The sequence below is a fragment of the Diospyros lotus genome, chromosome 12 (assembly GCF_014633365.1).
Source record: "Diospyros lotus cultivar Yz01 chromosome 12, ASM1463336v1, whole genome shotgun sequence".
Lineage (NCBI taxonomy): Eukaryota > Viridiplantae > Streptophyta > Magnoliopsida > Ericales > Ebenaceae > Diospyros > Diospyros lotus.
The window spans coordinates 15,680,506-15,706,738 of record NC_068349.1 but is presented as its reverse complement, the minus strand read 5'-3'; the positions used below and the strand labels follow the sequence as shown (position 1 = coordinate 15,706,738).

General features: G+C 38.0%; 3 protein-coding genes across 3 annotated transcripts; all 3 read left to right on the top strand.

Moving 5' to 3' along the window:
* The first annotated feature begins 735 nt into the window (after positions 1-735).
* Positions 736-2,756, top strand: LOC127813947 (F-box protein PP2-A12-like). The gene is made up of 3 exons (XM_052355104.1): positions 736-1,251; positions 1,589-1,707; positions 2,139-2,756. The coding sequence occupies exons 1-3, from the start codon at positions 940-942 to the stop codon at positions 2,557-2,559; spliced, it is 852 nt and encodes a 283-aa protein (XP_052211064.1). The 5' UTR covers positions 736-939; the 3' UTR covers positions 2,560-2,756.
* Positions 2,757-14,386: 11,630 nt separating this feature from the next.
* Positions 14,387-16,175, top strand: LOC127787528 (protein FAR1-RELATED SEQUENCE 5-like). Its single transcript, XM_052315586.1, has 2 exons — positions 14,387-14,482; positions 15,039-16,175. The coding sequence occupies exons 1-2, from the start codon at positions 14,387-14,389 to the stop codon at positions 16,173-16,175; spliced, it is 1,233 nt and encodes a 410-aa protein (XP_052171546.1).
* Positions 16,176-16,548: 373 nt separating this feature from the next.
* Positions 16,549-18,257, top strand: LOC127787527 (uncharacterized). The gene is made up of 5 exons (XM_052315585.1): positions 16,549-16,882; positions 17,000-17,262; positions 17,398-17,493; positions 17,582-17,654; positions 18,124-18,257. Exons 1-5 carry the CDS (start codon positions 16,549-16,551, stop codon positions 18,255-18,257), a joined length of 900 nt encoding a protein of 299 aa, XP_052171545.1.
* Positions 18,258-26,233: the final 7,976 nt, after the last annotated feature.

The following is a 26,233-nucleotide window of genomic DNA, read 5'->3' as shown; positions in this document are numbered from 1 at the left end:
TAAGAGTATCGTAAATTATATAGCATTTTCTTATTAAAAGAAATTAAGAAAACCATATATTATTGTTTCATCTGTCTAGAACATCATTTACCGAAGATACGATTCATGACTAATGATACTATTATCAGTCATGAATCTTATCATTGGGATGATTGTCCTTGTGTGGTTCGCAATGCTCGTGCCATTAGTTACGATAGATGAGATAAATTACATGTATGAAGATTCGTCTCAGTATACAAGACGAGAATCGAACCCATCAAACCAACACTGAATCTTATCATAATGAATCTTATCATTACTCACATTTAAAAAAAAAAATTGCTTTTATTGGCAAATCAAGTTTCTTTTATTTGGCTTTTTTATAACTTAAATTTAAGCTCTTTTGGAAATCGTACCCCATAAAGCATTAAACTAAGCAAGTGTAGTGGACTTTATTTTTAAAATCCAAGCACTTTGATTTGATTTGTCGGTAATGTACAAGGGGTATTTAGTTATGATGTTAAGTGTTATTTAAATATTTAAATTTAATATTTATAATAATATTTTATATTAAATATATAAAATATTAATACGAGAGTCTTAATACTTGTTCGAATAGTAATACCAATAAAGAGTCATATATCTTCTACAAAATGAATATATAGCATTCGACACATTATTAGAAACACAACGAAAGATATTTCTTTTTATAGTTAACCAAAAGATATTTGTCACAAATTGGGTGCTGGAGAGTACAGTGCAGGAAAACCGAAAAGACGGAAAGAAGGGAAAAATCTAAGGGCGGACAAGGACGCATCCAAATACCAGCTGGCTGAGTGGCGCTGGTTGCCTCGCAGTTTGGCACCGTCTTCTTTCGCTCCGTCATCTCTCTCTCTCTCTCTCTCTCTCTCTCTATCTCTCTTTTCCTCGTCGTTCCGTTCTAGAAGTTTCCAACGCTTTATGGGCTCTGGGCTCTCATCTCTCTTCACCGCCCGGAACCCACCGTCGCCGGAACCCAGTCTCGGCGACTTGCCGGAGAGTTGCGTTGCCTCGGTCGTGGCCTACTTGGATCCGCCGGAGATTTGTAGACTCGCCTTACTGAATCGGGCCTTTTCGGGCGCTTCCTCGGCCGATTTTGTTTGGGAGTCCAAATTGCCCCAAAATTATCACTCTGTTATTCAGAAAGTGTTTGATCGTTTCCCGTCGAATTTGTGCAAGAAAGAGATATATGCGAGGCTCTGCCGACAAAATTCCTTTGATGGAGGCACCAAGGTTTGGTTTTCTTTCGTATTATGCCTGGTTCTGTGTGCTTGATTATTTTTGTGTCTGGGAAATTGCTTTTCTGAGAAGTGAAAAAGTGAAACTGGGGCAGAAACTGTGCGGGGAAAATGTTTGAAGAAATTCCCCCAAAAAGAAGTCCTTCCTCTTATTGTTCCTCATTGTAATTGTATAAGGTAGAAAGTAATTATTAAATTGATGCTGTCATTCAGGGAAAAACTAACTGGCCCTTTTTATGTTGGATTAAAGGCTGGACTTTTGATCTTTAGTTACTGGCTTTTGGTTGTTAAAGTTTGCTGATTTGGTCGTTTCTGATTTGGGTTATGTGCAGAAAGTGTGGCTGGATAAGAGAACAGGAAGAGTTTGTTTATCAATTTCGTCATGTGGGTTAGCGATTACAGGAGTAGACGATCGGAGGTATTGGAACCGTATTCAGACCGACGAATCTAGGTGAGGTTTCAAGATCATTATTGTATTGGTATTCTTAATGGGAACCTTGTAAACAGAAGATATTGCTGTGGTCTTGATTCATACGTTCTGGATTGGATATAGTGCTCTGTACAGTTAGCTAGTTGAGTTTATGTTATGTATTCTACGTGTAAGAGAGTATGCTTTCATCGTATATAGTGCAGCATTGACTGTCCTTAACCCGATGTATATACAATGTATCTCTTTCTTTTATGTTCTATCAGAACTTAATTGTTCTAAAGCTGAAGATTTCCATCTTATAACTGTGTACTTAGTAGAATAAAGTTTGGGGATTGCTTCAAAGGCTTATGGACTTGCAACTTAGTCCACTTGCTGGGACAGAAATTTGTGCCCTGATTTATTTCCTGATCTCATTGACGTGAATGAATTAATGTGAATTCCTTTGCCTTCAGATTTGGCGCGGTTGCTTATCTCCAGCAAATCTGGTGGTTTGAAGTTGATGGGGAATTGGAGTTTCCCTTTCCGGCTGGGAGCTACAGCCTATTTTTCAGGCTGCATTTGGGACGGACCTATAAGAGTTTTGGTCGTCGGGTGTGTAACTCTGAGCATGTCCACGGATGGGATAAAAAGCCTGCACGGTTCCATCTCACAACTTCTGATGGCCAAGAAGCCATATCTCAGTGCTTCTTGGGGGAAACCGGGAAATGGATATATTGCCATGTGGGAGATTTCCTTGTTGACAATCCCAGCGCCCCAACAAAAATTAAATTTTCGATGACTCAGATTGATTGTACGCACACAAAAGGTGGTCTCTGTGTCGACTCAGTGGTAATATACCCGAGTGAGTTTAGAGAGAGGTTAAAGCGTTTTTGAAATTGCAGTTAACCTTTTTAGATAGGAGCAATATGCTAGATGGAGAGAGTTATGATATCTAGCTGTGTGAATATATGCTAGAGGGCATGAGAAATAGAGACCTATCCCTGTTAAGCTGAGAAATGCCTAAATGTATTTTTACCACTCACTGTTTGAGTAGTGTATTAAATATGTCTCGTCATTTGGTGCTTTTCTCCTATGATTCTGTCCTTTGTTTGCCAATTTCCTTTTTTCCCTTTCCTTGATTGAAACTAAGGTTTTTGTCAATGAGGAGAAAAAGGGGGGAATGGGAGCTGAAAACATAGAATTCTTACTGGGTGGTTTTCTCCTATCATGTGATAATCCAGTCTCTTGTTTGATGCAATAGCTATAGCTATGCTTTCTGCTCATCTAAATCGAAGAAGTTGATAACCCACTAATCTTAGGCTGATCAAATGAACTGAAGCTTGCAAGCTGGTATTCATGGCCATCAGGTCTGAAACCTTTCTTTTGTTGTCTACATTTTATCCTTTGCTATGATGGGGATGGTATACTGTATATTCTCCAACACTATTAGGACAAACAATAGTCTTAAGAGCATTCCTATTGCATGAGTTTACTTGCTTTGCAAGGAGGGAGAGCAGGTCATTTTTTACATGTAGCTTTACCTTTGTTTTATTTTGTAAAGAAATTATCTTCACAACTCTTTTAACTCATGATCTTCCCGTCATGTAAGGGTGCAATTGCTGTAAGACAAACAACAATCTAGACCGTAAGTTTTTTCTCCTTTCCACCTCTATTTTTATATTTCAAAATATTTCATGGGTGTTGAAGATGAATCATCCTGTGTTTGTAGTGGTTAGCCGAACGGTGAAAGTTTGTTTTTGTTAGTGGGCCCCCAAAGCCTTGTCGAGGACTGTCTTTAGGGAATTTGATTCGATCTGCTATTGTCAACACCGAAACCAACGAAATTGACGGACAAACGGGCTGCCACGTTTTCCCATTTTCCATTTGCAGCCGAGACGGGGAAAACCCAGGACTAGGATAGGATAAACAAATATCCTCAAAACTGCTTGTTTCTTTGAAACCACCCATGTTACTTTGAACTGAACCAGTCTTGGAACACATTTTCACGACGCCAAGGAAGCTTGCAGTTTGGCTCAAATTAAGATCTGGCATCATGAACGACCCGGTCCGTGTCACGTTCACGTTCAAAAATCAATTGCTGCTAAGTGTGATTAATTTAATACTTTATATAATCGCGTGACATTTCATTTGCGATCAATGTGGGGGGAGTGATCCCCCATTCGTGACGCCTGGCCATGGCTCACTTCTTTAAGCCGATTTTAGTATCTTTAATCAGATTCATAATAATAGTAGATAAATAACATGCCATATCTTGTTTAGCTATATCGGGTGGTCGTGATGCGATCATTGGAAACATGCTAAAAACGCATCCATGTCTATGAACTTAACCCGTTTAACCATTTATACCCTTTAATTTGAGGAAAAATTGATCGTCTCCCTCAAGTTATAAAAGGGATCTATTACTCTCTTCAAATCAAAATCTTGGACTAATCATGCACCTCATCATCCAGGTAACACCACGCGTTAAATCACATGCAGTTGAGGAGAGTGAGGGATGAAATGGGTCTCTCCTCTCTCTACCTTCTCTTTCCAAAGTCATCCTCAACTTCTCCATCCCTGTCATTCGTCGAGGGATGAAATGGGTCTCTCATCTCTCTACCTTCTCTTCCCAAACTCATCCTCAACTTCTCTATCCCCGTCGTTCGTCGTCCACGCTTCCATCGTCAGTGTCCAGCCCGTCATTGTATATGTATATATATATATATATATATGTTGTTGTGTGTGAAATCGATTCCTCAAATAAATTAATCGATTGAGTTTTGATAAACATATAATTTCTTGTATATATGTTACTTTGTATAATATATATATATATGTATATAATTTATTGCCAAAGCTACTGGCGATGAAAGAAGAAGAAGAAAAGGAGATGGCTAGTGGCAGCGAAGAGGAAGATGGCGGTCGATGGTGAAACCCGATCGGGTTTCATGGCGAATGATCCATTTGTGGGTTTGTAATGGTCAATCAATCAAAAGGAGAATAAGAAGAAGGCGAAGAAAGGGGGAAACTACCATTAAAGACAATAAGCTGGCGGCCAAGGCCACTAGCAATGAAGAAAGAAAAAAAAAAGAAGGTGGCTGATAGTAAAGGAAAATGTGACGGCCGACACTGTGTGTATATATTAATATAAAATTTTGATCAATAATTATGTATAATTTATTAAAGATAAAATAATTATGTATAATTTATTAATATATATTATATTAATGTAAAATTTTATCCAAACGCATGTATGTCATGCACAAAATTTTAAAATTTAAAAGGTGTAATAGGTCTGTTTTAATAACTTGAGAAGCACAATTGATCCCCTCAAATTAAGGAATAAAAATATATTTGTAACCCATATATTAAACAGTTGTTTTTTCTGTCGGCGCCCCGTCAAACCTCATGCCCATTGGAATTAGTAGGAAACTGAACCATCGACCAAATTAAAGGAAAGTTGAACAGGACTTAATCTTATATTAATTTTGGTAGTTTATAAGTTATATATTATTTGTCTTTTCGTACTGTTATGAATGGATCATTATTGTGCGGGTGCAAGTTAGGACCGTATTTTGAATTTGACTTGGATAAGATTGATTAGTATAGAATTTTTGGTCCAGCGAAGACGTCAATTAAGGAGGTTTTGAATATACTATTTGGTTTTATGAGTTAATAAATTACCTTTAATTAATACTTTTGAGTAAAGACCCTTGTTATTATTACATATATATCAAAGTTGAGTTAAAAGAGCAATTACTGTGATTTTTGATATATAAAATGAAATACTTGTTTGATTTTAATGCTATTATAATTGTGACCCGTAATTCAAATTTATCTTAGATTGGGATTTCGAATTTAACTATGATTAGAATGTCAAATTCGATTGTGATTGGGTTTTATCTTAATTAAAGATTTATCCTCTTAACTTATCTTCTAATTAGAATATAATTTTTTATATACATTATATGAGTATTAGGTTTATAAATAAGTACTCAATATCCTAAAATTATTAAAGTTATATCACTATTATTGTATTAATATCATCATAGTAATATTTTGTTCTTTTTACTCCTGTTTTTCCCGATTTGAATTTTTCACGTAAAATTCTGTGTTTGTGTATGTAATTGATGATTTGATCGTGGTTTGTTTTCAATCTAAAATCTTAAAAAATTGGTATCAAAGTCGTTGAATCAAATCATAAGCTTTTGGCAAATCTCAATTGTTAAATCTACAAGTTCTGCATCATATTTTTAGCTAGGGTTTCTAGTTGTTGCTGCCATCGTCGCCGTTGACCACATTGCCTCAGCCGTCGTCGTAGTTGCTATCGTTGATTTTTTTGCTTTTGGAACAGCCATTGCAGACCATCCCATGGCCTTCCTTTATCATCGGCCTTGCCATAGTAGCTATCCTTGCATCACCGATGACCATTGACCTTCCTTGCCCTTCACCGACTGTTGTTATAGATCCTTTATCATCGTCTTCAAGTCTTTGTCATTAAAGAAACTTTAGCTTCTTACCCATATCCTTACCCAAATCTACTCTAGATCTGGTTTGACCCGACCTATTAGCCCACTCTAGATCTGATAAATCTTCCAGACAAATCCAGATTTGTTTTTACTCAAATTTGTTGCCTAGATTCGATATTTTGGTATATTTTCTATTGAGATTTATTTATCGATCGTTTGACATTATTTGACCTTTATATTTGTTATTTTTAAATATGATATTCTATTGTTAGATCGGAATATTAGATTTTCATTATGATAAGTTAATATGCATGCAATTTTGGCACAAATAGATTTAGATGAAGTTGGATTTACATTGGTGAATGTGGAGTCATTAAGGTCAATAAAGATATGTTGTTGCCAAAATACAACAATTGAGATTTGTAGTACGAGAACACAACATCCATGGTGAAACGAGACGAACAACTGACAAGTGTTTGCTCATGAAAATATGTGGTGGGTGGCTCCGGTCTCTGATTGTCTGGTTGGAATCTCAAATAAGCCCCTGGGTGCATTTCTGATATAGGATTAATCCATTTGATAGTAACTTCCTATATGTCTAGGGCATAACTGCACTTACAAGAATAAGTTAGAAGGCATGAGGGGATACCTCACTCATGTATGCCTTTTTTTTACTTAAGTCAATATAAGAAGAAAAATAGTTATCCGAGGGAACTCGCGGAGGTTTCGCCGGCTACACAATAAAGAATGCAATAAATGAATATAAAATATGTATTTTTCTCCGTGGGAGAGGGTCGTTTATAGTGCATTTACCAGATGTCGTCAGGGATTACACCCAATTAAAGATTGCAAGACACCATATAATGCATGGAACATCCATGTGCAGCCTAATTGAAAAGAGGCGAGTTGGGGAGAATTGAATTAGTGGCAGCCATGTAGCTTAGTCAAGAGTGCCCACGTGTGCTTACATGCATGTGGGTTGCAATGTGTGAATAGGGAGGTGATTGAGAGTTTTTAAAAATTTTTAGGGTCTAAGTGTTATTTCAAAAATTGGGAGTTGGATTAGTATAAAATTAATCTTTTCGCATACATAAGTGAGAGAGCTCATAGCTTGGTGGTTGTAAGCGCGAGGAAGGGGTCTCATTTGGCAGGTCGCGAGGGAGGCAGCGGTGGAATTTTTGGAAGCAACAACCTTTGGGCATGAAACAGTGTTGTTTTGGGGGTACCACCACGAGATGGGATTGGGGGCGCCACAGAGCGCGACCATTCTAGGAATGATGCTACATTCGGGAACGAGGCCATGTAGGTTGCTAGCAGCGGCACGCGAAAGAAATGAAGCAGTTTGGGAAGGAAATGAGGATAGTTAGGAGTGAATGGATTCCGGGAAGAAAGGCCTCGCAGGAGGAAAAATTGCATCCAAGAAGGAAAGCCATCCTAAAAAAATGTGAGTGCGTGTAGTCGGGATGGAAATCCTTGAGGTTATTTTGGGGAGAATGTGTCTTCGGGAAGGATGTGAGTGTAGGTAGCTAAGAGGAAAGCCTTGTTGTTATATTCCAATAAAAATGTGTCTTCGGGAAGGATGTGAGTCTGGGAAGAGGATCCAGCCTTCCGGGAAAAAATTCAGCATTCTGGGAACAACATATCTTCCCATTTCTTCTACTGCTTGTTCTCCCAAAAGTCTATCTTTTTACTATTCATTTGGCTTATTTATAGTTTGACTTACTATTTTTTCTCTTGGATAATTTTACCCTCAAAACCATTATTATTAATATTATTGATCATTCATTTACTATTTATTTTTAGAAAAAAATTCACCCACTTATATTTATTCGTTAAAAATATGCACCGGGGGAACACTTGACAAATTTACAGCACAACAATGTTGAGTCTAATCGGGTGTTTGCAACTACTCTCTCTAGGTAGAGAGAAATAAAAGGAGTTGAGATGGGGAGATCAACGCACTCGAGAGGTCTGAAGGGGTCTAGGCCAGCTTCACCGGTAAGATCCTTTAAGAAAGGAGTGGATGGTGGCTTAAAGGGTCATGGATGATCGTCTTCACTTCCGCCCAAATCTGGTTTTGGTGGTAGTGATTGTCAAGCTAAGGATGGATGAGCAACGAAGGAGGATAAGGATATGGGGCGATCAGATTCGGTGGATATGCAATGAGAGCAAGTTGCTTCGGCAATTTATGGTAAGGAGTTGTTGAAACTGCATGTTAAAGGGAACATCAAAGGGGGTTTCGGTGCGATCTTAATTAAAGAGGTTGCCAAGTATGGGATTACTTTTCTATTGGATGTACCTCGGCCTAAGTTATCCCCCGAGAAGCAACATCTTGTTCGCATGATTTATTAGAGAGTGAGGAAGGAACTCGGTAAGGAAGATAATCGAGATCTAGAGACAACTGCAAAAGATTATGAGGAGTTGGGTGAGGAAGGTTCGATGGATGCTTGCTCGTCGTCATCAAGGATGAAGACATGGTGGAAGGGGTTGGTGCAGAGTCCTCTAATGAGGCTTATGGAGATCCAACCAATGACCGTGAGCGACAAGCTTTTGGGTAAAAGGTGTGGGAAGGGATGGTGGGTTGTTCGGAAGGGCAAGCAGTTTTAGAGTCGTTGGAAGGGAGTGATGACGATTCGGAGTTGGCCTAGGCATTAGATATGCACTCTATTAATCCTTTTTTTTTAGGGTTCAGATACTCCAAGGGAGGAGGGGATGGTTAATGGTTGCTTGGTTTCATCGATGATGGTGGGTAATGAAAATCGATTAAATAACTCATCGGTGCAGCAGTCACAACGATGGGGTGATGAGGCTGGTGAGGTTCTTGATGATAGTTTTGGTCACCGTGGGGATATCAAGGGTGATAGGGGGTCCCTTCGAGACTCCATCATAGAGGATCATATTTGTCAATCACTAGTCATGGGGGATACTTCTGGGGATTGAATTGTAGAAGTTGGAAGGGAAAATCCAGCTAGCTTTGGTCGCTCTTATGGGTTTTTTGGCGAGCATGATTGGTGGAAGGCTCTGCAACAGTCGAGTGGGGATGGGCATTTCGATCTGGAGAATTTTTTAGTACTAAAGGCTAGAGCTACAATGGATAAGTTTTTCGATGAGTGGGATTGGCGGGAGGGTAGGACTTGGTTAGGCGTGGTTGTGCCAACAGATTTGGTCGAGTTTCTACCGTTAACAACGAGTGATAAGGCGATTGAACCAAGGATCTTAGTGAGAAATCAAGGGGCTAGACATCTCCCATCACACAGGATTTTAGATGAGGAGTTATGCTATTCGGCCACCCTCAATGCCACCTTGCGATATATCGCGAACAAAACAGCAACCCTCCCCCCTACGAAATTCAAATTTCTGAAACCTCTATCTCTCTCTCCCATGCTGCAAACCCACTGCCTCTCTCCCTTTCCCTTCTTCCCTCTTCTTTCCCCTTCCGGTCGTGCCTTCTTCCCCTTCCGGCCATGAATGTAGAGTTCGTCCCTCGCCCTTCTTCCCCTTCCAGCCGTGCCTTCTTCCCTTTTCGGCTGTGAATGCAGAGTTCATTCGACTCGTTCTAGCTCTCTCGATTGCAACCACGTACTCCTTCCGGCCGTGAACATACTCGTCTCTGTCTCTCTCTCTCTATTGGTCGTGCGACCGAGCCTCCTCCATTGCAGCGGAAGCCGAGTCTCCTCCATTGCAGCAGGTTCGACATCTCTCTCAAGAGCTCTGCAAATCACTGATTTTGGGTATTCCAACTGTCTGATCTTCTTTCATCGTGAAAGTGGCCCCGATCTACAAGGAGATAAGCCTTTTACTTTTATCAATCATGATTTTCAGCATACATCGATGATATATATGTATATACGTGCGATTTGGGTTTTACCGAAAGTTTATACTGTGATTTATGGAGTTTCGACCATTGGATGTTGCTAGTTTTTGGGTATGTGAGTCGATGGGGATAAGGGTGTCAAGTGGTTGCATCAGATCACTGGAAACCACCGGCCTTGGCCGGTGGCGACTAGCAGTCCATTTACGTAGGTGTTGGGTTTGGCCGACTAGTTTTTGGGTATGTGGATGTTGAGCACATACATTTAAAAGAAGATGAAGAAATAAATTATGCTTGAAGAAGTTAAATCATGTTGTGTTTTTGTTGGAAATGATGATTAATTGTTGCTTCTGTTTTAGTATTGTAACCCCTGCGGTTACATTTCTGTATCTCATATATGTAAACCATAATAGGTATTCACGAAAAAGTGTATGATAGAATAAGCTTTAGAGGAGATTTGGAGGTGACAAAATCAGTCTTTCCACACAATCTATCATCACACAATTTGAAAAGTGTAAAAGAATTTCAAATCAGGTATAAGATAAAACAGACCTTAAAATGTAGTGTTGTCTGTTTTTTGATGGGTTTTTAATTCTCTCAAATGTTGTTGAATTTGTTGCAGGCAATGCCTCATTCTCAAAACCAAACCGGTGTTGTCGAGAATCTTATGTAGGTTGATGTAAGTGGCAAATTGGTAAGTTTTCTTGCAACCATCCCCATCTGGCCCTTCTCCTCCACTCTGACAGTTCCTTTTTCTGCAGAATTCAACGGTCGTCGCTGATATAATTATGAAATTTGTAGGTGAGCAATGTTGTTGTTGGAGTGACTACAGAGAAGAAGGGATCCGACTAAGTTCACATTCACCTTGTGAAATACCAATCCGTAGATATTAGTTCAAGATTATTGTGTCCTTCGGGAGTGAAGATGGATATGGAGATACATTGTGCATATAAGAGTGAAATTGGCATTACAACATTGCAGATATGTGAGGGTCTTAAAGAAATCGAACTGATTGATTTGTATTGAGAGGACAAGAATGGGAAATAGATGACATTTGTGGCATTTGTGTGATGTTATATTGGACAATTGTTTGCAGTATATGTGTTTCTAGTTGTACTCGTGAAGTCTTTGGCAATTAGATGATTTTGGAGATGACATTTGTTTCTGGACTTGAATGCATTAGATTTGCTGGATATGATACAAGGAGCTAGAGGTCTTTAAACTTGATTCATGAGATCTTATAAACAAAAAAATAAATGAATATTTACCAAAACAAAAAAGTATAAAAAAAAGAAAGCATTTCAAAACCTTAAAGTGATAAGGGGGGCATTAGGGGTTGAAAACTTTCATGTGGATGAGCCCACATCACTGGCTATTTTGTATGTTTAGGTGGTGAGTTTATGTGAAGTAATGATTGTAGATTCTCATTTTGTAGGAATGAAGACTCAATTGTGCATGGAAATTTATTGCTACTTGACCTTCGAGTCATGATTCTTTTTCATGAATGGATCATTGTTTAAATTTAAATGTGTTATGTCTTTGTTGGATGCTATGCTGGGTATAAAAGATTGTCAAACACACAATGTTGCACATCAACGGGGACTCACTCCCAAGCATATGGTGACGCCATTTAACAATAAAATATACTGATCACAAGTCGTTTTTACAACAATGGATCACAAGTCGTTTTTACAACCATTGACAAATTGAATATTAAAACAATAGCAACAGACAAGTATAAAATTGAGTAATAAAATAAAAGTCTAAAATAATAAAATATGCTGATAAAAAATAATATCTAATGCTGTTACATCCTCAACACGTCCAAGAACTCCAAAATCTGGGCCGCGACTTGATGGAATTGTTATGTGATCAATTGTGGCGATGCAAATCGGTCACCTGCCAATTAACAAAGCAATTGAAGTATAAAATATTATCCCAATCTAAAATCATACTAATGAATGGAGGTATAAAATATCATGCAATCAATCTGGCAGTGTCCTTTAACTTTAACATACCCATTGAATCCAGGAAACTAAATTAGTCCACCAGATTCAGGGCACACTTTCTAAATACTATCAACAACAAACTGAAAATGACACGTAAAATGGTACTTTGGAAGGAAAATCGCATCAGACATGGACATGCATTTAGTCCAAAGAAAGTCACATGTAGCACGACCTAATCATTCATCAAACCAGAAAGAAAATAAGCATTAAACGTCCAACTATATGCTGACTTACATCAAACCAGAAAGAAAATAAGCACCTGTGCTGATAACAACCATTTCCCTGGATCATAGAACACCTCAAAGATAAGATTAGATCGAAGAAACTTGCACAAAACAGTGAGTTAAAAATGAAATGAGAAATCGAAAAACAAAAACAAAAACCTCCCTGTTAAGCTCTGATGAATCGCCGGCGATGGAGGAGATGAAGATGGGGTGGTTCCAAGGCTCAAATTGATGGGTCCAAGACCCACTAAGGTAAAGCCAAGAATTAGTCCCAAGTAAAACCCAAACCAGCCTTAAAAAGGGCAGCTAATGGGCTTAGACCAAAATGGGATGGGTTTGGTTCTTGTTTGAGCAACTGGGCCAAGCCCGCTTTCTTCAAAGATAAGATAGATTTACTTGGGCCATCTTCTTATCGGACTTTTTATAAATGGGTTTGAACCTTTCTTTAAATCTATAAATCCCAGGCCAAAACCTATGATAGTTTTATACTTACCCAATTTTACCATCATTGCCTTGGACTTGAGGAACCAACCACCAGATGCTCACCGGAACAGTTGCCTGGGCAATTGGAAGCTCGTTTCCAAACATATGTGCGGCCAACATGCAACTAGATTCTAACTGATTTCTGCAAGGATCTCACAGGCATACAACAAATTCAGGTTTGTTCAATATTATGACTATCAATAAATATTCTAGAAAATCATTTTTTTTTTTTTTTTGTTTAAGTTACACGTTGATTTAATTTTTCATGTCTATTTGATGTACAAGGTGACAATATAACTATCACATGATACTTCTAGTACTTAAACAAATTGTTAAACCACATAAAATGACTGGACATATGTTGTGGGAAGCTTACTGGAACGTGTATACTACATTTTAGGTTCCGCTTTATCTTATACCTGATTTGAAATTCTTTTACACTTTTCAAATTATGTGATGATAGATTGTGTGGAAAGGTTGATTCTGTCACCTCCAAATCTCCTTTAAAGCTTATTCTATCATACACTTTTTCGTGAATACCTGTTCTGGTTTACATATATGAGATACAGAAATGTAACCGCAGGGGTTATAACACTAAAACAAAAGATACAATTAATCACCATTTCCAACAAAAACACAACATGATTTAACTTCCTCAAGCATGATTTATTTCTTCAACTTCTTTTAAATGTATGTGCTCAACACCCACGTAAACGGACTACCAGTCGCCATCGGCCACCGTGGTCGGTGGTTTCCGGCGATCTGACACAACCACCCGACACCCTTATCCCCATCGACCCACATACCCAAAAACCAACAACATTCAACGATCGAAACTCCATAAATCACAGTTTAAACTTTCGGTAAAACCCAAATCGTGCGTATATACATATATATTATCGATGTATACTGAAAATCATGACTGATAAAACTAAATGACTTACCTTCTTGTAGATCAGGACCACTTTCATGGTATAAATACGCTCGGATTGAAGATCGGACGGTTGAATCTCTGTAAATTAGTGTTTTTATAGAGCTCTTGAGAGAATCAAAACTGTTGCAATGGAGGACGATCGATCGCACGACTGGGAGAATGAGAGAGATGGCCAGAAAGGGAGAGAGCAAGACACGATCGAATCAATCGAGCCGAGAGACAGAGAGACGCTGGTGGATAATACTTACGCTAGACTGACCTAAAGGCTGCCGGAAGGGAGCCAGACCGACGGCTGAAAATGAGAGGGAAGGAAAGACTCAACGGCTGAGAGAGAGAGAGAGAGAGAGAGTGAGAGAGTGAGAGATTGAGACCTCTGGTGTGTGAGAGAGAGAGGAAGCACTGGCTAAGGTTAATTTTGTAAATTTGCACTATGGGTAGATTGGTAATTTGTTGAAGGGTGGCCGAATAATAGGGAAATTCTATTCGCAGCCAACTTTTTACTCATTGCAATCATTTTTTTAATATACCTAAAATACCCTTAAATAAAAATTCAATTTTACCCTTATCTTCAATACTCAACCACCACCACCTGACATACGTCTTTCGTCGGAAAAATTTTCTTTCTTCACAGTGGCTCATCCCAATCAAATCTTTTCTCCTAAAATCTGTATCTCTTTCTCTTAGAGACTTAGAGACTCTGTATCTCTTTCTCTTAGAGACGTAGAGACTCACTTTCAGCTCACACAAATCTATTTTCTCTCATCAGCGATTCATACATTTTATGATCGATTATGGATTACTACACCAAACTATTGACGGAGAACTGGGACGAGTTTGAGGAAGAACAGGATAGCTATTTAGAAAAAGAATATGACGCACAGACACAGGTAAGTAATCTGTAAATATTTGTTTTAAAATATGTGTTTGTGTTTATAAAAATGTAATATGAGTTATTTATAAATAAATATAGAGATAATGTAAGGAATGGGAAGGTTACTTGCCTCTCCGAAAGCTGGAATTCGGGAGGGCTGGCCTTCTCCGAATTTCAGCCTTCGGGGAAGGCTGCATTCCCCGAATGCTGGAATTCTAGCCTTCGGGGAAGGCTACCTTCCCCGAAGGCCAACCTTCGGGGAATGTAGCCTTCCCCGAAGGCCAGCCTTCGGGGAGGCCATAATTCCCTGAATGCCAGAATTCGGGGAAGGCTGACTTCCCCGAAGGCCAGCCTTCGGGGAGGCAGAATTTTAGGTTTAGGGAATATTTTATTTTCAAATTCTAATCTATATTTTATTTTATTAATTTTTTTTATAGGAGTCGAATTGTAGAATCCAGCAATTTGATCTTATTCAACAATTTACTACGAATGAGGTATGATAGATTTTTAATAATTTTATTTGAATTATTAAAAAAAGTATATCTAAATTTTTTTTTTTTTGGTTGTATTAGCTATTTGATACTAGAGAAGCACTCATTGGATGGGCTAAGAAAATTGGAAAACAAAATGGAATTGTGATTGTGATTAAGAGTTTAGAATCTGGGGGTCCTGGAAAAAGACCTAGAGTTCGTCTTTCTTGTGAACGTAGTGGAAAGTATAGACCATCCAAGAAGAAAGAAGAAATAATAGGAGAATTAAAAAGGAAATCCACAGGTTCAAAAAAGTGTGATTGTCCGTTTGAATTACTTGGTATGAAATTTGAGCAGTGGGAGTTGAAAGTTATATGTGGAGTGCACAATCATCCACTAGCAGTTCAATTGGAGGGTCATTCATATGCAGGGAGACTTACAGAAAAAGAGAAAGGAATTTTGAAAACTATGTCTGAGAATCTGGTGAAACCTAGAAATATTTTGATGAGTCTCAAGGCAGATGATGAGAATAATGTTAATACTATCAAAACTATATATAATGCGCGTCAAAGATATAAACTTATTGAGAAAGGTGGTAGATCACAGATGCAACAGTTGATGAAGAAATTAAGAGAATGTAATTATGTGGAGTGGCACAGAACTGATGGATCAAATTGTATTGCAGACTTATTTTGGGCACATCCGATGTCTATAGATTTATTAAAAATATTTCCACATGTCTTGATAATGGATTGTACATACAAAACTAACAGATATAGATATCCACTTCTTGAGATTGTTGGTGTGACATCCACTAAGTTAACTTTTCCTGTTGCATTTGTATTTATGAACCATGAATACGAGGATAACTATACATGGGCTATGGAGAGATTAAAGAATGTGATGGGATCTAATGCATGTCCTGGAGTAATTGTGACTGATAGAGAATTAGCATTGATGAATGCAATATATAAAGTCTTTCCAAGTACCACAACCTTATTATGTAGATGGCATATATCTAAAAATATACTTGCTAAGTGTAAGAAATTCTTTGATAGAAAGGAGACATGGGAGAAGTTCATGTTACAGTGGAATCTTCTTGTTTTTGCCTCTACTGAGATTGAATATCAAAGTCTACTTTCTGACTTAATGGTTGAGTATCATGCATATGAAGGAGCACTTGATTATGTGAGAAATACATGGCTGAATGATTACAAAGAAAAATTTATTGCAGCGTAGACAAATAAAGTATTACATTTTGGCAATGTTACTACTAACAGGTATTCTTTAGTAAACTCAAATGTTGTTGTTATTATTTTTATTATAATAACTCTAATTAATCTCTTATTAATCTAATACTATTTATGTTTTTATTGAAAGGGCTGAGAGCGCACATGCGAAGCTGAAGAGATATCTGGGATCATCACAAGGTGACTTTGAATCATCATGGAAAATTATAAATTCTCTTATTGAGTTACAACATACTGAGATAAAGGGGTCTTTTGAGAAGAGTTTAATATTGGTACAACACAATTTCAGATCAGAAATTTTTAGAGAATTGAGAGGTATTATATCAAAAAATGCAATGAATATGGTATTAAAGCAAACAGAGATGGCACAAAAAATTGGAGTGGATAAAGTTGCATGTAGATGTGTGATAAGAAGCACACATGGTTTACCTTGTGCACATGAAATTGCAGAATTAATGATGGAGGGAAGACCAATTCCTTTATCATTTGTGCACCCTTATTGGACAAAATTAGATTTAGTGAATACTGTTGATGTGTCCTCAGTGTTAACAATTGATCCAGAGTTGGAAAGTCTTTATAATATATTTCAATCAGAACCAGAAGGAGGTAAAATCGTATTAAAACAGAAGTTGAGAGAATTAATAGATCCAGCTACGACTTCATTGATCCCACCAAGTGTGAAAGTTCGGACAAAAGGTAAGCCATCATTAAAAAATAAAATTCAAGTTGATACATCCACTCGAAGTGATCCATTATATTTTGAAATAGTACAGTCTATTCATGATAGCATATCTCCAACAATACAAAGCTCAGTTAAGACACTGAATGAAGGTAAACTTTATCGTACCAGTGTCAAACAGAGATTGCTAGGCTATGATGCTTCATTCCCATCAAAAATACGTCATTTTATACATAATATTGTTAATGTGGAGTCGGATGGACATTATGGATTTCGTGCTATTGCTGCGTTACTTGGAATAAGTGAGCACAACTGGAGGGATATTCGTATGAATCTGATTGGAGAGTTGCATACCTTTCGTGATGAATATATAGAGTTATATGGAACTGCTATGCGTGTAGATGAGTTAATGCACGCACTTTCTTGCTTTGAGTGTGTTGCACCTCCTTAACATTGGATGACTTTACCTGACATGGGTCATTTGATTGCTTCAAAATATAATGTTGTGTTGGTTCATTTATCTCGAATGCAGTGTCTTACTTACCTTCCATTGAGATCAGCTGCACCTTCAGTTATACAACATAGAATTATTACTATTGGATTTGTGGATGATTGTCATTTTGTACAGGTATTATTATTTAATAATTTATTTATATGTTTCTATAATTATGTTAATATAAATTTGTTACTAATAATATGGTATTATATTTTTTCAGGTATTTCTTAAATCAGGTTCACCAATTCCTCCTGTTGCACGCAATTGGCATAAATATCGATATGATATTGCACGTGAATGGGAAACACCATATATAACTCGAATTCAAGTATTTATGTCTCTTATTAACAAAAATGTTATTACAAAAGATGTTTTTGATTTAACTGATGAATGATGAATTAGCAATGATCAATATGTATGCTTTACATTATATATTTTTGATTTACCTATGAATGACGAATATGTATGTTTTATATTATATGTTTGTAATATTTCTTTATATTGTTAAAAGTGTGAAAATTGTACAAAGTTATATTTTTTTCTTCTATTAATTTATTCTGTTAATTTTTGTGTAAATGGTATTAAAATTACATAAATCATAATAAAATTTACTAATAAATATTAAAATAAAATATTATCACAAGTTATACATAATTCAAAATTATAGTTTACGAATTACAACTATAAATAACAATTACAAGCAACTCGATGTTATAAATAAACTATAAACAAGCTATAGTACGAAGTGAACTATCTTTGCAGAGATGTACGAGACGTGGACGCTTCAATATTATCAGAAGGATGCCGAGAGCCTAGAATGCGATTCACCTCAAGACATGTCTCTCTCCATACATCAGCAGATACAGGCTCACTACTTGAAATCGTCTGCTGGATAACATATAATGCTAGTCGATTACGCTGAAATAAAAATAAAAATAATTATATTAATTTTTTTAATTTAAATAAATTAAATTCAATAATAACTTAAATATAATTTAAAAACTTACTGATTCAGCAAGCAAGAGCATATCTTCTGCACCTCTATCAAAACTGGATCGATGTACAGGATTTTGTATAATCGGATGTGTAATAGTTCCATACCATGTTAAATATTCAGGTGTAAAATGCCATGGAAATTTAGAATATTTACCACGTCTACGTGGTGGTAATAAATGCATATCCCATCGATTCCACATATCATCAACAAATGTATAAATTACCCGATATAAAGCCGTAGCCGGACCCCGCTTAGCTTCCACAGGTGATAATGGGGGTGGAGGAATAGTTTGTACATACCTAAATTGTCGCAAAACTCTCTCAGGATGATATGGTTCTATAATATTTCCACATTTTAGACAACATGAGAAAAATGTAATTTCTGGAAATGGATGGTGTGCCTGAACCCTCCGATACAGCGTCCAAATCAACTGTAAATATTATTTAGTTTAAAATTTAATTTTATAATATATTAATTAACTTACAAATCATATATATGATAAATACCTCGTCCGGTGATAAATCATCAAGCTGCTCCCTAATAGATTGTAAAGAATCAGTATCGCGAACAGGTATCCAACGGAGAGCTCGTGGCTTATCTTCACTATATAACAAGTTACATCTAATTCTAATAAAAGGGAAATGCTCGTACACCCATGCCTGTAAATTTAATATGAATAATTATGTTAAATATATATAAATATATGATATAAAATTATGAAATTAAAATAATTACCTCAAGTAAGGTAAGATATCCAGCAATACTCTTCACCTCTCGTCTAGTAGCAATGCCGAGCTATCGATATAAATATGCAAGACACCCAGCTCCCCATGCATAATTATTGATCATACTTAAATCTTCTAATAACGTCAAATATGCTACTGAAACTAATGTCCCACTCTTGTCCACAAATAAAGTACAACCTAATAAAAACAACAGATATGCTCTACTAATATGTTCAATCTCTTCAATAGAAACCTCATTTGGTAGATGCATAAATGTTTTTTTTAACCAATCTAATTTTACAAATGCTCCTCGATTCTCTCTAATTTGTTGTGATGCTACATCTAATGAAACCCCAAGTAACCTACATAATAAATCACTAGCTTCACTAGGTGTCAGATGATGAGGCACAGATACAGATCTTCCTGTTACTGGAATCTTCAAAATAGCAGCAACATCATATAATGTTATACTTAACTCTCCAAATGGCAAATGAAATGTATTAGTCTCAGGTTGCCATCTCTCTGTAAATGCTGAAACTAGAGCATGATTTATATTTCGATAAGTACATTCTAGCAAGGGTGATAAGCTAAAGCTCATAACAATATCATGAACACGAGGCTGATTATTCAATGGCCATTCAGGAATTTTGAGGCCATGATTTCTACATTTTAATATGCCTCTTTCCTGTTAAAAAATTCAAATACTTAATTATTTAAATTATAAAAAATTACAATAGCTAATTATTTAAATTATAAAGATAAATACTAAAAAAACTAATATTACTTACCTCTCCTGCCCATATTGCAAATGCAACATGATTTTTAAAACTTTTTAGAATAGATGTATCAGTAGGTCCGCCAGGTAGTGGTTCAGAAATATCATCTTCTTGGTGAGACTCGTGATGAGAGTAAGATGGTTGAGCAGTTGCTTCCCCTTCATTAGGGTTGGGATGCTCCTGAACTGGTATCACATAATCTGTCACTAGCTCTTCTACTCGTTCTAAAATAGGCGGTTCATTAGAACTCTCAATCCGCCTTCTTTTTCTAGTTGATGCAGTAGGACGCTCTCGAGAAGAAGAAGGCTGGCGAGAAGAAGGCTGGCGAGATGAGGAAGCATCACCTCTTCTACCACGTACCATATCTATAAAATAACACAAAAATAAACAATAGTAATTAACTACAAAATAACAGACAAACATATCACGTATCATATCATAAAAATAATACAAAAAATTACGATAAAAAAATTATTAAACATCCGAAAAATTTAAGTTTCCCAAACTCCGTGAACGTTGGTGTTGAGTTCGGGAAAGCAGGTGTTTCCCGAACTCTGGAGTTCGGGAAACACCAACGTTCCCGAACTCTGGAGTTCGAGAAAATCAAATTTTCCAGAAACGTAGAGTTCGGGACATGTATAATATAAGTTAATATGATAATTATTAAAATATAAAATATGTTAGTTAGGAAAATGGATTTAAAAAATTAATTAAAAAATATATATTTACTTGTATTAAAAATTAAATTATTCAACTCCAGTACCTAAATAAAAAATTAATTAGCATATATTAGCACTATTTAATTAAAAAATTAAGTTTTAATAAAAAATTAAGTATACAAAAATATTAATTAGCACTATTTAATTAAAAATATTAATTAGCATATATTAGCACTATTTAATTAAAAAATTATCCCTATTTAATTATCACTATTTAATTAAAAAATTTAGTTTTTTCAAATATTTGTATAAAAAATAAAATAAAAATTAAGTATAAAAAAATATTATTTAGGACAATTTAATTAAAAAATTAAGTTTTTTTAAATATTTTTATAAAAAATAATATATAAAATAAAAAAAATTAAAAAAATGAAAGTTGGGCCGCTCCCGAAACCTGGGTTTCGGGAGCGGCCCAACCCTCTGAAACCTAGGTTTCGGAGGCGGGTAGCCGCCTCCGAAAGCTGAGTTTCGGAGGGGACCTCGCCCCTCCGAAACTCAAAACTCGGTTGTTCGGAGGCGGCCTCGCCTCCGAACAGCCCATCCCTCGCCTCCGAACAGCCCATCGAACCCAAAAAAATTGCAGTTGTTCACATTAGATTCAACCCAAAATCACGGATACAACCCAAACAATAAAAAATGTAAGTAAAACTTACCTCAAGAGCGCAAAGCAAAGAGACTCGGCTCTGTAGAGAAGGCGACAACTGGAGTGTGGTGTAGGTAACTGTCAAAGGCAAGTGAAGATTGAGAACGACGGTGAGTCGCGGCGGAGAGGTGTATGGGTATAGGAGGGTAAATTTGGAATATAGTTGGTTGCAAGGAGTAGTAAGTATGGCTGCCAATAGTAATTATTAAATTTATTTTAATTATGGCTGCAAAGAGTAAAACGTTGGCTGCAAATAGAATTTCCCTGAATAATATTACTCTTAGAGAGTTATATGAGAGTGGGGGTATGATTGGATGCCTCAATCAAATCGTGGGCCCCACGTCTTGCTTGATGGATGGAAGAACATGTGCATGTTGAGCACGTGGGGATTGATCAGGCTCAGGGGTATATGGGCTTCAATGCTACAAAGATGGGTTTATATGGTTTTGGGCCAAATTTGAGGAAGTTGGGTTGGCTAATAAATGCCGCAAGTATTGGGCCTCATGGGGACCAAATTCATTTTGGGTCTTAAATTAAAGGTTCAGGCCATTCGGGGCTTGCGGATAAAGCGGGTCCTAGGCCTTAGGGGGTTGGCGAATTGGCAGACCTTTATCCAAATGGTGATATAGGCCAGCCCATGACTGAAGGGGATTTGCATGCCCAAAGAATGTGACCCAATGAGAATAATAATGTTTCTTGGGCTGGTTTGGTTAGGTTTCTTGGCATTAGGATGCCTAAGAAATTAAAGTATTATTTGCCATTAAATTCTTTTGAAAATGGGCCTATAGTGCGATTTCCAGAGGATGTTATAAATGAGGGTGTGAAGTATTGTCAGAATACATTAATTAGCTATTTTGTCGACAACCGTCTTCCATTCCAAGTGGTGCAATCTATTGCTCGTCATCTATGACAACGTTTTGGTCTGATTGAGGTTCTATCTAATAACTTTAGTTATTTTTTGTTTTGTTTTGATAACGAAATAAATATGCTAAGATTCTATGATTGTAGGCCTTGGCATTTCGGGAGGCGTCCGTTGCTTTTAAAAATTTTGGAGGTGGGTATAGATCTATCATAGGAAGCTCACTCCTTCTTGCTAATATGGGTTAAAAATTTTAATATCCCTCTCGAATGATGGCATGAGAAGGGTATTGCCACTGTTGCGAGTGCTCTTGGGTGTCCCATTCACGCGAATTTCATGACCAATGACTGCTCTAGAATGGGATTTGTGCGAATGTATATTGAGATGGATGTTTCTTCAGATTTTCCCAAATTTGTTACTCTGGATCAGGGCCTTGATGATGGTTTAGGGGGGCCTAAATTCTTGAGGTTACCGGTGGAGTATTAGTGGGTTCTATTGAGCTGTAGTCAGTGTAGGGTCTTCGATCACTCTCCTTGTAAACACCCCCGCCCGGATATCCCAACCACCCGTACTACCTGAACGGGAGCGCCTAGGGAAGGAGAAAGAATGAAACACAAGACAGAAACTACCCTGGCATGCATACACAAGAATTAAACAGTGGAAGCTAAACTATACACATGCATGCACTACGGGTACTCTGCTAACACAACGGTCACATTATAAAAATTAAATACAGACTCCTATGCCGACATACACGAGACACGAAGAATGACCTAGCACAGTCAAAAATAAGAGAGTCAATCCCTCTCAAACATCAAAGTCAACTAGGGTTGACGGGGAAATGACGGGGACTGACGGAACTGCTTGTACACTATACCAACTTTGTCTCTAGATGATGACTCCCTTGCCCTTAACCCACGCTGCCACTACCTGGAATGATGGAAAGCAAAGTGAGTCGAGAGACTTAGCAAGCATAAAGAAAGAAAGGCAGTAGGCTGAACATATCTAATAATATAAGCACCCCCGCCCGGATATCCCAATCACCCGGTCTATTCGAACGAGTGCGCTCACAGAAGGGAAGAGGAATAGATAAAAGACAAAAATACCCTGGCATGCATAAATAAGAAATTTAACAGCGAAAGCAAAACGGTAAACATGCATGCCCACAAGCACCCTGCTGATACAACGGTCATGGAGTATATATAAAAAAAATACATACAGACCCTGTGCCAACAATAGGAGGTACAAATGACAACCTGGCACAGTCAAAAATAAAAGACAACGACTCTAGCAAAACATCAGAGATGACGGGGGCAGCTAACTGTACACCTTACCAACGCGGCCGGCTGCTAAGTGGAACGATCCTCGCCCTCGGCCTTTGCTTTACCCTTACCTGGAATGATGGAAAGCAAGGTGAGTCGCAAGACTCAGCAAGTTATAAGAAATGAAAGGCTATAAATAAAAGAAGAGACCATCCCAAACACAGCCCCACAAGTACACACAAGTCATGAGACGCTACAACACAACAGTGCAGTATAGTAAGAGCACATACCGGTCCTTGGGGCCCACACAAGACACCTGGCACCCAAGTCCCATACCAACCTGCCGCTGCCTTGAAAGGCAACAATATCCTCAACAAACATGTGCGCACTGTCCCGGGGCGGTACTCCCGTCACCCGTATCCACGTCAGTACTCCCGACAACCGAGCCATAGGCTCCCTCGGAACGGTACTCCCGTCCGAGAACTAAATACTATCAGTAGCCATGCAATGCACATAAAATGCAATGGCGTAGTGAGCATCAACGTGATACAAGGCGCCCATACATCCAGGCATCAGGCCATGCCCCGCCCACATAGTAAATCACACGCGATGCATATGCCTGTGCTGGATGCAACCTAGCCAACTAGAATGTCCGTGACCAAGCATAGCCAAATCATGATAATCCCAACATGCAGTCCGTACCCATGTGCACATCAAGCCATGCAACGAGAATAAAATATAAGCAGGCATGCTATAATCACATAACGGCTAAGCAAGTTAGCAGTGCCTGGCACCGGTCAACGGTCAGTGGGTAGGAGAGACTCGCCGGCGGCCTAAGGTAGTCCGTACGACAGTCACTCCATCACCGAACCGCCGATCCTAGCCCCCACTGCACAACCGCTCCAGCCAGAAAATAACCAAAAATCCAATTAATACCCGAACCGCTAAGAACCTAGCCCCGGGTGAGTACGGCATCATTCCCAACAGGCAGGGGGGTGGTACAAACCCCCGTAGGCAACCAACGAATAAAACCCACGAGATCCATTTAATAAATTAAATCTTAAACTAACCGTTTAAAACTTCATAATTAATTAATAGCCGAAACAAACAAAGGGAGGCCCAATAAATCGCCAACGAAAGAAACGACGAGATAGGTAAGAAGAACTTGCCTTATCAGAGATATCCTTAGGCTCGTTGGGTCCAAAAGCAGTAAAAATTATACAAACTGCAATGTCCCAATTAATTGCCAAAATTAACAAAATTGGACGCAAAACGAAATTCCGACCGTACAGAATATTAATTACTAACTGCTCTACATACCTGGATAATTAAATCGTTGATTAAAGTTGCTTTAATCCAATTTTTCAGCACCCAAAATCTCCCAATTCGCGTCGCAACGCACTGGAATTTTTCTGCAATTGTTTGCTGATCACTGAGCGAAAATCGGGCAGAAAACGGCCTTAAATTGGCTTTACAATGAAAGGAGAAGGAGGCGCCACGTGGCAGCGCTGGAGCAGCTGCTGGAGGCCACCGCCTCTTAAGGGAACGACGCCGTTTGGACTCCAATTGGCTAATTAAAAAAATCAGCCAACCTCCAGCCTTGCGTGTACAGCCATACTGGCTACATCTTCAATTAAATTAACATCCCACTTTAGTTTTAAATGCTAATTGAGGCTGCCTTTATTAATTTCCAGCAACTCACGCCACTTCCCTCACCAATTCTTAACCTTATTATAATATACTCACATATCTCATGTCTTACACATAGTCCTACACCAACCACTTACTTCATTTGCTTATACTAACTCATTATTCTTATTATTGTTAATATTATTAATCTTATTATTAATTAACACATTAAACCAATAATTAATTTGATTTCTAATTATGGGTCACTACAAATAAACTCTCCTCAGAACACTAACCCCCAAGCACACACAAGCGATGAGATGCCCAACATAGTATAAAAGCATAAATAAAAGCACATATCAGTCCTTGGGGCCCACACAAGACACGGCAGCCAAGTCCCATACCAACCTATTGTTGCCCTAAAAAACAACATATATCTTCAACATACCTATGTACGCCATCCCGGGTCGATGCTCTCATCACCCGAATGCTTGCATCGGTCCTCCCGACACCCGAACTGTAGAATAGTTGAGCCGTAGGCTCCCTCGAAACAGTCCTTCTGTCCGAGACCTGTGAACTGTCGATAACCATGTAATGCACATAAAAATGCAATGGCGTAGTGAGCATTAATGTTATACACCGGTGCCCATACATCCAGGCATCAGGCCATGCTCCCCCTACAAAGTAAACCACACGCGATGCATATGTTTGTGTCCAAGCATACTCAATAAATGAATACCCCAACATGCATCCCGTACCCATGTGCATATTAAACCATGAACAGTAATACAACATATCAAATTATGCAGTAAATCACATAATCGCAGAGCTAGTCAGCAGTATCCGGCACCGGTCAATGGTCAATGACTAGGAGTGTCCACCCGACGGTCTACTTCAAGGTCGTACAATAGTATACTCCAATGTCACCAAACAGCCGACCCCTACCCCACTGCTCGATAGCCCTAGCCGACTCACGCCCAAGAAATCCATAATCAAACCTATACATTTAGGAACCTAGTCCCCAAGTTGGGCTCGGCATCATTCCGAAAGGAATGGGGGGTACACAATACCCCATAGGCATACAACAAATAAAACCCCAACAAGTCTCATATTTAATTTAAATTAATTCATGCTAATAAAATCCTCGATTCGTATAACTAATACCCGAAACTGAAATGATTTAAGGAAAGAGCTCACAAAAGTAGAAGGGAGCTTGCCTCTATTTAGCTATTTCTAGCGTTTCCATGCTCGCACACCATCAA

Bases quoted from the DNA above. Each gene is read 5' to 3' on its own strand.
- LOC127813947 (XM_052355104.1), top strand. From the start codon at position 940: ATGGGCTCTGGGCTCTCATCTCTCTTCACCGCCCGGAACCCACCGTCG. The intron at 1,252-1,588 runs GTTTGGTTTTCT...GGTTATGTGCAG, and splicing joins CCTTTGATGGAGGCACCAAG to AAAGTGTGGCTGGATAAGAG. The intron at 1,708-2,138 runs GTGAGGTTTCAA...CTTTGCCTTCAG, and splicing joins ATTCAGACCGACGAATCTAG to ATTTGGCGCGGTTGCTTATC.
- LOC127787528 (XM_052315586.1), top strand. From the start codon at position 14,387: ATGGATTACTACACCAAACTATTGACGGAGAACTGGGACGAGTTTGAG. The intron at 14,483-15,038 runs GTAAGTAATCTG...TGGTTGTATTAG, and splicing joins AATATGACGCACAGACACAG to CTATTTGATACTAGAGAAGC.
- LOC127787527 (XM_052315585.1), top strand. From the start codon at position 16,549: ATGGCACAAAAAATTGGAGTGGATAAAGTTGCATGTAGATGTGTGATA. The intron at 17,263-17,397 runs GTAGATGAGTTA...TCTCGAATGCAG, and splicing joins TATATGGAACTGCTATGCGT to TGTCTTACTTACCTTCCATT. The intron at 17,655-18,123 runs GTGAATGGGAAA...CTATCTTTGCAG, and splicing joins ATATCGATATGATATTGCAC to AGATGTACGAGACGTGGACG.